General features: G+C 50.2%; 1 protein-coding gene and 1 pseudogene across 8 annotated transcripts in view; one reads left to right on the top strand and one right to left on the bottom strand.

The window, feature by feature from the left end:
• The window catches only part of ATP6V1B1 (ATPase H+ transporting V1 subunit B1), a 29,738-nt gene that overhangs the window by 17,011 nt on the left and 540 nt on the right, over positions 1–12,187 (top strand). For 5 of the 7 annotated variants that reach the window (XM_001100824.5, XM_077959448.1, XM_028832413.2 and 2 more), the window contains 11 exons: positions 5,300–5,398; positions 5,591–5,684; positions 6,273–6,350; positions 7,196–7,335; positions 8,175–8,276; positions 8,844–8,941; positions 10,079–10,202; positions 10,463–10,613; positions 10,872–10,954; positions 11,726–11,830; positions 12,023–12,152. In XM_001100824.5, the coding sequence (XP_001100824.1) occupies positions 5,300–5,398; positions 5,591–5,684; positions 6,273–6,350; positions 7,196–7,335; positions 8,175–8,276; positions 8,844–8,941; positions 10,079–10,202; positions 10,463–10,613; positions 10,872–10,954; positions 11,726–11,830; positions 12,023–12,152 (1,204 nt within the window). Of the gene's footprint in view, positions 1–4,175; positions 4,304–5,299; positions 5,399–5,590; positions 5,685–6,272; positions 6,351–7,195; positions 7,336–8,174; positions 8,277–8,843; positions 8,942–10,078; positions 10,203–10,462; positions 10,614–10,871; positions 10,955–11,725; positions 11,831–12,022; positions 12,153–12,187 lie in introns of all 7 variants that reach the window. The other 2 variants (XM_077959445.1, XM_077959446.1) reach the window with 1 other exon arrangement.
• Positions 1,187–3,103, bottom strand: LOC100428567 (elongin-C pseudogene; annotated as a pseudogene). Its single transcript, XR_013402720.1, has one exon. The product of XR_013402720.1 is annotated as an elongin-C pseudogene (transcript).

Genomic DNA, 12,187 nt, shown 5'->3' with positions numbered 1-12,187 from the left:
AATCCCAACTTGGTCTTTTAAAATTTCTGTTTGTGTGTATATGTTTATCTTTATTTCTTTTCTTTACTATTTTGGCTTACAACTTGGTCTTTTTTATGCATTTCTAGATTGGATTTGTTAATATTTTGTTAGGATTTGTGCATCCATGTTCATGAGTGAGATTGCCTACCAGTTTCCCATAATTATTTTATTTTGGTATCAAGGCTATAATTGCCTCATAAAATGAGTTAAATACGGTACCTTCTCTTCCCAGCTTTGAAGAGCTTAAGTTTCAAAGTGTTTATTCCTTGACTGTTAGAACTCACTGCTAAAACTATCTGGGACTGGTGTTTTCTTTGCTTATTTAATATCTTCAAGATTTCAGGATTATTCTGGCTTTCAATTTCATTTTCAGTTGGCTTTGGTTTGAGTTATGTTTATCCATTTCATCTAATTTCTCAAATGTGTTGCATAAAATTGTTCATAGTTCCTTTCATTATCTTTTAAATATTATCAGTTTATCTAGTTGTGACTTTTTTTATTCCAACAATTATTTATTGATGCCTTTCTTATTTCTTAATCTGTGTTGCCAGCAATTTGTCTGTTTTAGTCAGCTTTTCAAAAAACCAGTTGGCTTTGCTGGTCTTCTCTATTATATATTTGTTTTCTGTTTTAATAATTTCTACTCTTATTTCCTCTACTTTCTTTGGGGTTTTAATGCTGTTCTTTTTTCTGACTTCTCACATTGCATACTTTTAGCTTCTTCAACTATTTTTCTTATCTAATATAATCATTTAAAGCTTTAAATGCTTCACACATATGTTGATATACAGTTTTTCACTATTATGGGAGCTAAATGTTTTCTAATTCTGATATAAATGCTTCTATACTTAGAATGCTTTTCTTCCAAATGTAAGAGGTTTTTCTGACTTTTTTTTTTTCTGTCGTTATTGATTTCTAACTTACTTTTATGGTCAGAGAACATGGTACAGCTTTATATCTTTCATAGGTCGTGGCACAAAATGATGACCTCCTCATTCTTTTCCAGATAATCTGTTATTTCAGTCTTGATTGCCTCTAATGACAAAAGGTAATTCAGAAGAGTGCTTTAATTTCCCAGAATATTAGGAATTTGGGAGGAAAGTGTTATCTTTTTACCATCAATTGTTTGTTTGTTGTTTTGGGTTTTTGTTTGGTTTGGTTTGGTTTTTTGTAGAGATGAGTCTCACTGTGTTGCCCGGGCTGATCTCAACCTTCTACGTTCAAGTAATCCTCTCACCTCAGCCTCCCAAAGTGCTGGGATTATAGGCGTGAGCCACTGTGCCTGGAACCATTAATTTTAGTTGGATTAAGATTATAGTTTACTCCCTGGAGTAAATCAGCCACCTGGGAAGTGAGGTGAGGGAGCCTAGGGGATGCAATGCGTTTGCTCCAGGACTTTTTCCAGGAAGAAGGTGCAGGTACGGGGCTTAGATCTCTTGGTGCTTATGACAGCTGATGATGAGTGTCAATGGGGATGGTGTGTTCTGCTAGCCCAGCTTCCCTGGCCACGTCTGTGGTCTCCTTTCGCTGTGGGTAAAGACTGGGACTGGGTGGCTCCCAGAGCAGGCACAGACAGCAGAGCTTAGGGATTCCCCGGGACAAAGCTCTACCTGCCCATGTGCTGCCTGTGATCCTGGAGGGACAGCCTGATGGTTTGTTGGTTTGGATTGGTTTGGTTTGGTTTTCTGAGACAGGGTCTCACTCTGTCACCTAGGCTGAAGTGGGACATGATCATGCAGTGGCATAATCATGGCTCATTGCAACTTTGACCTCCTGGGCTCAAGTGATCCTCCTGTCTCAGCCACCTGACTATCTGGGACCCTGATGTGTTACAAAAATTGAAATATAATTTGCGTACTGTGAATTCAGTGGCTTTTAGTATACTCACAGAGTTATGCAAACATCATCATGATCAAATTCCAAAGCATTGTCATCACCTCAAAAAGAAACCCCATGTCCATTAGTTCTCACTCCAGTCCTCCCTCTCCCAGCCCTGAGCTAATCTACTTTCTGTCTTTATGGAGTTGCCTTTTCTGGACATTTTCTATTAACAGAACTGTGTAATATGTGGCCTGTTGTGCCTGGCTTTTTTCACTTAGCATAATATTTTCAAGGTTCATTCATGTTGCGGCATCTATCAGTACTTCTTTTTTTTTTATGAATTGGCATATTTATTTCTCAGTTTGTGAAAATGTCCTTAATTTGTTGATGTAACAAACAAATTTCAACTCTGATTGCTATGCAAAAAACAAATCTGCTTTGCAATGAACTTTATATAATTCAACTGCATACAGGCAACACACTATGTATGAAAAAATTGCTAACTGAAGCTTGGGTATTAACTACTGAAAAGAGTTAACAGTTGATTATAATTTTTTTTTTTTTAACAGTCTAGGAAGGTGGCAGCCAGCAGCAGTTCTAACACAATTACGGGTGCTATCGGGAATTCGGGAATCTTGGCGGAGCTGGTAGTGTAGTGAAACTTGTTCACAAAATACAAACATACTTTTAATAGCACATGTGAACGGATCTCTCTAAAATTGACCTCATTGGTTTTGTTCTCAGCAAACTGATCTGGGCCACTCAACATAGATTTTATAGTGCCTGGTGCTGATGTATGTTCTCTTTTTACAGTACATTCATGACCATCAGATGATATCGATTTGACATACATGGCATCAGGGCCTTCGCAGCCACCATGGGTTTTCTCCCCTCCATCCATTTTTTTCTTATGAAATCCTCCTTTGCTTCCCAAGGATCTTGAGAAGTTTTTCACTAGCCCCGCAGCCACCATAGCTGGGTCCACATGTACCACCATAGCCCCATTCCAGGGCCGCCCCTTGAGCTGGCTGCCTGCCCCCATGGGTTCCAGAGCAGTCTCTTCCTTTTTAATGCTGAATAATATTCTACTGTATGAATACACCATATTTTGTTTATCCATTCATCAGTTGATGGACATTGAGTTATTTTCACTTTTGGCTATTATGAATATTGCCAGACTGCTTTCCAAAGTGGCTGCACTGTTTTCTATTCCTCCCAGCACTGTACGAGCATTCAAATTTCTTCACATCCTCAACAACACTTGTTATTATCTATCTTTTTATTGTATTGTATTGTATTGTATTGTATTGTATTGTATTGTATTGAGACGGAGTCTTGCTCTGTTGCCCAGGCTGGAGTACAGTTGTGTGATCTTAGCTCACTGCAACCTCTGCCCACCCCCAGCTCAAGGGATTCTCCTGCTTCAGCCTCCCAAGGAGCTGGGACTACAGATGCCTGCCACCATGCCTGGCTAATTTTTGTATTTTTGTAGAGACAAGAGTTTCACCATGTTCCCCAAGCTGATCTCAAACTCCTCATATGATCCATGTGCCTCAGCCTCCCAAAGTGCTGGGATTACAGGCATGAACCACCTCACCTTGCATATCTTTTTTATTATAGCCATCCTAGGGTGTGTGAAGTGACATCTATCTCATTGTGGTTTTGATTTTCATTTCCCTAATAACTACTGATGTTGAGTATTTTATCTTGTGGCTATTGGCCATTTGTATGTTGTCTTTGGAGAAATGTTTTTTTTTGTTTGTTTGTTTGTTTGTTTGTTTTGAGACGGAGTCTCGCTCTGTCGCCCAGGTTGGAGTGCAGTGGCCGGATCTCAGCTCACTGCAAGCTCCGCCTCCCGGGTTCACGCCATTCTCCTGCCTCAGCCTCCCGAGTAGCTGGGACTACAGGCGTCCGCCACATCGCCCGGCTAGATTTTGTATTTTTTAGTAGAGACGGGGTTTCACCGCGTTAGCCAGGATGGTCTCCATCTCCTGACCTCGTGATCCACCCGTCTCGGCCTCCCAAAGTGCTGGGATTACAGGCTTGAGCCACCGCGCCCGGCCGAGAAATGTTTTTTCAAATCCTTTGATCAAATCCTTTTGATTATTGCATTTTAAAAGTTCTTTTTTTTTTTTTGGATGGAGTCTCACTGTATCACCCAGGCTGAAGTGCAGTGGTGCGATGTCAGCTCACTGCAACCTCTGCCTCCTGGGTTCAAGCGATTCTCCAGCCTCATCCTTCCGAGTAGCTGGGACCAAAGGTGTGCACCACCACAGCTGGCAATATATGCGTATATATATATATATATATATATTTTTTTTTTCTTTTTTCAGTAGAGACGGGGTTTCACCATGTTGCCCAGGCTGGTCTCAAACCCCTGACCTCAAGTGATCTGCCCGCCTCAGCCTCCCAAAGTGCTGGGATTACAGACATGAGCCACCACACCCAGCCTAAGAGTTCTGTATATATTCTGAATATTAGCCTGATTTTTAAAATTCCTGATCCCTGGAAGGACTACATAAGTCAATTCTAGTCCCATGCCACTGGTACTGAAAGACGCCTGTGAGCAGAGAGTCTTTCTCCTGGTGCCTCAGCAGAGGCAAGCACTTTGCCAGTGTGTTGACCCCTAGTCCACAGGGGCAGAAACAGATACGCTGTCCAGAACCCGAGGCAGCCCAATCATTACTACATCTTTTTTTTTTTTTTTTTTTTTTTTTTGAGATGGAGTCTCACTCTGTCGCCTAGGTTGGAGTGCAGTGACCAGATCTCAGCTTACTGCAAGCTCCGCCTCCCGGGTTCACGCCATTCTCCTGCCTCAGCCTCCCGAGTAGCTGGGACTACAGGCACCCGCCATCTCGCCCGGCTAGTTTTTTGTATTTTTTAGTAGAGACGGGGTTTCACCGTGTTAGCCAGGATGGTCTCGATCTCCTCACCTCGTGATCCACCCGTCTCGGCCTCCCAAAGTGCTGGGATTACAGGCTTGAGCCACTGCGCCCGGCATCATTACTACATCTTTATTGAGCTTTTACAAAGTGCCAGGCACCATGCTAATGGATCTGCATATATTATCTCATTTCTTCCCTATAGCAGCTGTGGGAAGTAGTATTATTATTATCCTCATTTTAAAGATGAGGAAACTAAAGCTCATTACTTATGACTTACGTATTTAATGAGTTACTGAAATTGTAAAGTAACTTCCACAAGGTCAGGCAGCTACTAAGCTTCAGAGTTTCAATTCTAACCTGGTCTTGCAACTCCGAAGTGGGTGCAACTGCCTCCCAAACAGAATTCAGACTTTCACTTTCCAGCCCCTCGAGTTCATTTCCACAAGTGTCTGGGCACAAGAGGGGAGAGAACTGCTTGGGACTGGGTCAGGGGTGGCCGGAGAAGTCTTTGAGGAGAAGGGACTTTGCCTCTGGTCTCACTGTCTCACATGGCTGCTCTCCCCTCCTGCCAGTTTGCCCAGTATGCGGAGATCGTCCACTTCACCCTCCCAGATGGGACTCAGAGGAGCGGGCAGGTGCTTGAGGTGGCTGGCACCAAGGCGATTGTTCAGGTGAGTGGGGTCAATGGGACATTGGCTAGTTAAATCAATGAATTAACCCATAAAGTTCCCACACTATCTTACAAACTCTGAAGGCAGGAGGAAATGGTCTATTTCCCTGAGAGTACAAAACATGTCCAGAATGGGTAGCCCTGTTCCCTCCAGCAGGCCCCTTAGTGGAGAAACTCCCTCTTGTTCCCACAGGTGTTTGAAGGGACATCAGGGATCGATGCCAGGAAGACCACTTGCGAATTTACAGGGGACATCCTACGGACTCCGGTGTCAGAGGACATGCTGGGTGAGGGACAGGAAGGAGAAGGGATGGAGGTGCTCCTCTGCCCTCCCAGCCCAGCTTCTCTGACCAAGCCCTCAGCACACTACACTGTCGCTCCCTGTTTATATGCCTGTCTCCCTGGTGGGCTCTTTGAGGTCTGGGGTGTGTCTTCTCTCTGATTCCTGACCCCAGCGCAGGGTCTGACATACAGGTGTTCAATAAATGAGGAAGGTGGGTTCAATAGACTAGAGACACAGTAGGTAGCCACCTATTTGGAGCCAGGCTGAAAGGGACTGCTAAACCTTGAATATCCCCTAATTCTCTCCCAAGACCCGGCCTGGCCCTCTCCTCTCTCTAGTCCTGGAATCCCCCATTAGAGTCATTGTCCTGGGCCAAGGCCTTGCCTGTAAAGGTTTCCAGGAGAGGAAGGAAGACTCTCACAGCAACAGTCACTGTAGCTAGTCACAGGGCTACCTGTGGGCTGCAGGGGAAGGGGACACGGGACACTCCTTTGGGGAGTGGGAGGGAGCTGGTGGTGGTGTGGAGGGTAGGCAGCAGTGAGGGACACAGGGCTAGCCTGAGCACCCTCCAACACTCCTCGCCCACACTCAGGTCGGGTGTTCAATGGCTCCGGCAAGCCCATTGACAAGGGGCCAGTGGTCATGGCGGAGGACTTTCTGGATATCAACGGTGAGTGACTGGAGGCACTGGATGGCTTCAGGACCAAGCCCTAACACCTTCCCCACTCTTGGAAGTTCTGCCCAGACTCATGAGCAGATCAGATGTGATGGGAGAGCAGCAAAGGCGTGCGTCTCTATCCCCAAATCTTCCACTGAACCCCAACACTGCCATCAGCACTCCATGTCCATCCTCTGTAAAATGCCATCATCGTTGGGCAGTGCTCCATGCCTGCCCCAGGCCATCATGCCCCTGCCTTTGGCTTCCTGTCCACAATCCTGAGAGTGGGCTGCGGTGCTCTGCCAGCTCTCGTCCATTCAAGTGGGCACCTTCCCCAGGCCTCAAACCCTATCCCACCTGTTTACTGAGGACATGCTGGAGGCCTGTGGGGACCCATGGCTTGCCCTAGGCCACACAGAAAGTCAGTGGCCAAGCACAGAAGACTCATCTGCTCAGACAGGAGGTTGAGTCACCCGCAGGCCCTCTGAACCCTGCACTAGTACCTGGAGGTGGTGATGAGGGCGCTGCCCCCTTGGGCACTAGAGCCTCAGCCTGAGTTTCCGCCTGCCTGCCACTTCCAAAGCACGAGGGCAGCGCTGTCCAAGGTAGCACTGGGCCTGTGGCTATTTAAATTTGAACTAATTCAAATAGAAAGAAAGTCCCATTTCAGAGCCACATGTCATGTGCTCTGTAGCCATTTGTATCTAGGGCTACATCAGGCAGCACGGCCAGAGCGCGTTTCTATCATCGCCAGAAGGCCCGTCAAACAGCGCTGCTCTGGAGTCTGGGGTCAGCGTTGAGGAGGTCAGGGAAGGGTTTGAACGCCTGAGCATGGCTCTGTGATCGCTCTCTCCCAGGCCAGCCCATCAACCCGCACTCCCGCATCTACCCAGAAGAGATGATTCAGACGGGCATTTCTCCCATTGACGTCATGAACAGCATTGCCCGTGGCCAGAAGATCCCCATCTTCTCAGCAGCCGGGCTCCCCCACAATGAGGTGAGGCCTGCATGGCCAGCAGGCACGGCTGGGGGAGGGACAGAGCAGTGGCTGGGCTGCTGGGCCAGTGAGGATGGCTCCTGTGCCAAGCAGGCAGGGGCTGGCGGGGCTGGGGTCACCAGTATCAAGACTGGCAGCTGTCTCCAGGCAGCTCAGGGACTCAGGACTGTACAAGATTTCCTCCAGGTCCAAAATTCAGGCTGCCCCAAGCAAGGGAGCCCATGGGGAGCTCCCAGAGTAGAAAGTCCTGCTCAGGGGAGCTCACAGCCCCACCACTGTCCCTGCACTCATCTTTACTACCCGTTCCTGCTTCTCTCAACCACCACAGTGAACAGCCGCTTCCTCTCAGAGCAGCTGGTGTGACAAGGTCTCGAGATGCTCCTCCAGACACCCAGCACCCCGACCACTCAAAATGGCCTGAGCGATCAGAGGGCATAAGTGCCCCCACCCTACTGTGACCCTTCCTTCCTGACTCTGGGCATGGTGTCTTGGAGGCCCACATACTGCAGGCCCAGGGCAACTCTGTGCCCAGATAGCCCCCCAGCAGGCTGTGGAAGGGTATGGCCCTGCCTTATGCCAAGGTGCCCAGACCCGTACGGAGGCAGCTGCTCTTTGGGACTGTTACTCTGTCCTGCCTCTCGTATCAGGCACCCCCAGCCCACTAGCAGCTGCACAATAGCCCCCACCCTCCACCCCAAGAAAGACTGTACACCTGGGGCAGCCCCTTCACCTCTCTGGGCTTGGATCCCTCCCACCAAAGGCCATGAGCCAGTGGTGCTCAATGGGGTGGGCGTCGGCTCCGACTGTGAAGTACTCCCGCCCAATCCACTCTGCCCTAGATTGCCGCTCAGATCTGCCGCCAGGCGGGGCTGGTGAAGAAGTCCAAGGCTGTGCTGGATTACCACGACGACAACTTCGCCATCGTCTTTGCAGCCATGGGGGTGAGGGACTTAGCAGACTGGCACGTTCTGGAGGCTGGGAGCAGGCAGCCTGTCTCCCTCAGCCCCTGGCATGACCTGATCTGATGGGGAAGCCATCAGTGTCCCGGCCAGCCAGGAGGGGTGAGGATGGGAGCAGTGACCAGGGCCATATGGCCCTCAGGGTGTCCCAAAGGCAATCACAGTGGTAAGATGGGCCCTGGGTGGCCTGAAGGAGGGGAAGCCAGGGGATTTGGGGAGAAAAGATAGCTTCAGGAAGGGGAGGCCTGGGAGCCCAGGGAGGTGGGCAGAGCAGCAGCTGGTGACAGGAGGGGCAGGGATGGCACTGAGCAGAGCTGGACTTAAAGAAGTCTCAGCTTCTCCAGGGGCATCTGACGAGGCCCTGTGAGGACTGGGGCAGCAAACCCAGAGCCTGCCCTTTCCAGCCCCAGGGTCACCACCCCATGGCCATGGTGCCTAGCGACTGGTAGCTGGTCAGTCCACAGGCTTTCCTGAGGACAGCTGGGAGGGGCCGGGCCTTGCCCTCAGGCCACAGGGCCCTACCTCCAGCCGACCCTGCTGTGTATCCAGGTGAACATGGAGACAGCCAGATTCTTCAAGTCTGACTTTGAGCAGAATGGAACCATGGGGAACGTCTGCCTCTTCCTGAACTTGGCCAACGACCCCACGTGAGCTCTCCCCTGAGGCCCAAACTGCCCTCAGGTGGGCAGACCCTGTCCCCTTCCAAGACCTAGAGTGCCGGGGCTCCAGGGCATCCCAGAACTACAGCCACGGGCCATAGCTGGGAGAACAACCCTCATTGTGTAGATGGGGAAACTGAGGCCTGGGAAGGGCTAGGAAAGGCTAGCCTCCTAGGAAGGGCTAGGAAAAACCCGCAGACAGAGGGAGCCAGACCATGACTCTGCCTGCTGCCTGTGCCCTCTGCTCTTCCCACAACCCATGTCCAGCCACCATCCCAACTCAGGGCTCCTTATCTCCGTGTCACATCCACAAAGTCACCCCAAGGAGATCATTTCCCTAAACATTTGTTTAGAAAAACTGCTATTTTAAAAGTGTAGAAAATGGGAGTTTAAATCTGGCGGCCAGGTGGATAAAACAATTCTAATAAACTGTCCCGGGTGTTTCTGGAGGGTACTCCAGAAAGCAGATAATAGAATCCTGGAGGTGTTGGTGACATCCCCAAGGGGAAGAGCCACAGCCTCAAAGCTGGAACCTGAGAGTGTCTGAAGCCAAGGTACGGTGCTCAGGAGCGCTCCACGTGGGAAGGGTTTGTAGGGCTGGCAAGCATAGAGACAGGGACATTAGGTGTGCTTGGAGCACTGAAAGGGACATTGAGAGGAGCAGTGAGAGGGACGAAACCATCCAGAGAATGTGGGGTGAGAGTGCTCCAGCTGACCCAAGTGTGGGTGCCCTAGGGTAAGACAGAGGTAAAGCAGGTGCCCCCAACTCATCTACAGGGTGATATGCCAGAGTCCTTCCCCTTCAGCCCACAGGGGACAAAAGCCACTCTCTTCGTCACCAGACAAAGTCCTGGCCCTGCCTGGCTTTTCCCACCCAACTTGCCTCCTGGCCTCAGCCTCTGTCCCCTTTCCTACCTCGGACAGTAGGCGAGGTGTGTGTTGGAGTCTGCCTACTCCCGGGAACCGTGGTCCTGGCCTAGGGGATGGGGCCAAGGGCTCATCTTATCCATTCCTCTGCCACTATGCACAACACCAGCTTCCCAGTTCACCTTGCACTCAACCCCCGGGCTATGTGGAGCATTAGCCCAGGCTCCAGGCTCTCTCAACACCTGGCCACACCTCCAGGATCGAGCGGATCATCACCCCACGCCTGGCGCTGACCACTGCTGAATTCCTTGCCTACCAGTGTGAGAAGCATGTGCTGGTCATACTGACGGACATGAGCTCTTACGCAGAGGCCTTGCGGGAGGTGAGCTGGCTAGCAAGGGGTGTCAGGTTCCTCCCTACCCCTCCCTAAGCCTGACACCCCAGAGGGTCACCCTGCAAACAGAGGGGAGCTGGCCCACCCAAGCCTGCCCCACTCCCATGAGTTCCAGGGCTTGGTCTCAGCCTGGCCATTCCTCCCCTGCCCCCCACTCCATTTCTCACAGGGTCACTGAACTCCCACCCACCCTTCCTAGCTTCAGCCTCTCACTCCCTTTCTTACCTCAATGCCCATGGATATTGCAGGTCTCTGCTGCTAGAGAGGAGGTGCCTGGGCGCCGAGGCTTTCCTGGATATATGTACACAGACCTGGCCACCATCTACGAGCGGGCAGGCCGCGTGGAGGGTCGGGGCGGATCCATCACGCAGATCCCCATCCTCACCATGCCCAATGACGGTAGCCTCCTCACAGCCCACTACCCTCCAGAGCTCCCCTGCCCTCCCTTTTCTGACCACACACTTAAAAAGCCCACATTGCTTTGCACAGATGTGCACCAGCGCTTTTCCTCCATTGAGATAGACACAGCCCTTTCCTCCACCATCCATGTCCCCCACACACCGCTATCACTCCCATGAGGGAAACAGAACCCAGGTAGCCCTGAGTGGTTGGAGACCTGGGCCCCACCCACACTGAGACCACTGTGTTTTCTTGTAGATATCACCCACCCCATCCCAGACTTGACGGGCTTCATCACCGAGGGACAGATCTACGTGGACAGACAGCTTCACAACAGACAGGTACTGCCCTGTCCCTGCCCACTTCCTGCTCTCAGCCCAGAGAAACACTGAGGAACAGATGTTCCACTGCCCCCGGGCATGAATTAGGAGGGGCCAGTCAAAGCGAACCCCAAACAGGAGACAGCCACAGGGAAGATTGCATGGTTCACAGACAGAAGACAGGCCTGAGCAGAATCTGGCTTACCTGGCTCTGGGATCTTGAGAAGATAATTTCATCTCTTGGATCCTAGGTTTCCTCATCCATAAAATGAGAATAATCAAATATATCATCCAGACGCATTGTGGAGGATAAAAATAAGTTGGCATATAGACAGCATCTGGCAGATAGTAAATACTATTTCCCTTCCCTTTCCAGTTATTTGCTTTGGTAGAGAGAAAACAACGGCTGACACACATCTGTCCTGTGTGTAGGTTAAAGGCGACCCCTATGACATTTTTCTCTTTGCTTGGCAGGTTTTTGTTTTTGTTTTTTCAGCTATTAACCATTAAGCTTCAAAGAGGTTTTTGTCCACATTATCAAAAGTTTTGAAATACTGAGCCTTTTATTAACTAATGCCATGTCATCTACTCCCTCCACTGTTCTGTCTAGGGCCACATATGACAGCTGCATGCCCAAGCCCTAGACTTTGTGGGAGATAAGAGAGGGTGGGTGTGCCTGTTGACCCTTCGGAATGTAGAATAAATGAGGAGCTTCTCCTGAGAACAATTTGGGGACGGGGGGAGCAAAGCTTGAGTCCTGCTCTCCACCACTTCCTTTTTCTTCTCCCTCAGATCTACCCCCCCATCAACGTGCTCCCTTCCCTGTCGCGGCTGATGAAGTCAGCCATTGGGGAGGGCATGACAAGAAAGGACCATGGAGATGTCTCCAACCAGCTGGTAAGGAGGAGAGGGTCCGGGGCTGGTGGGTCCTCTAGTTTCAGAAGCTGAAGGTCTGAGCCCCATCTGAAGGACGAGCTTTTCTCCCGTCAAAATTCCTTTCCGAACGGGGTCCCAGCAGAGCCAGGTTGGGGGCTACTGGACTCCCGTGGTAAGCTCGCAGCGGACACCGACGCCTTGCCCCTCCCGCAGTACGCCTGCTATGCCATCGGGAAGGACGTGCAGGCCATGAAGGCAGTGGTTGGGGAGGAGGCGCTCACCTCTGAGGACCTGCTCTACCTGGAATTCCTGCAGAAGTTTGAGAAGAACTTCATCAACCAGGGTAAGGCGCGTCGCTGGCGTGGAGCCAGTAAACTC

The sequence above is a fragment of the Macaca mulatta genome, chromosome 13 (genome assembly GCF_049350105.2).
Source record: "Macaca mulatta isolate MMU2019108-1 chromosome 13, T2T-MMU8v2.0, whole genome shotgun sequence".
In the NCBI taxonomy this organism is placed as follows: Eukaryota; Metazoa; Chordata; class Mammalia; order Primates; family Cercopithecidae; genus Macaca; species Macaca mulatta.
The sequence above is the reverse complement of the archived record's forward strand: the minus strand, read 5'-3'. Positions and strand labels throughout refer to the sequence as shown.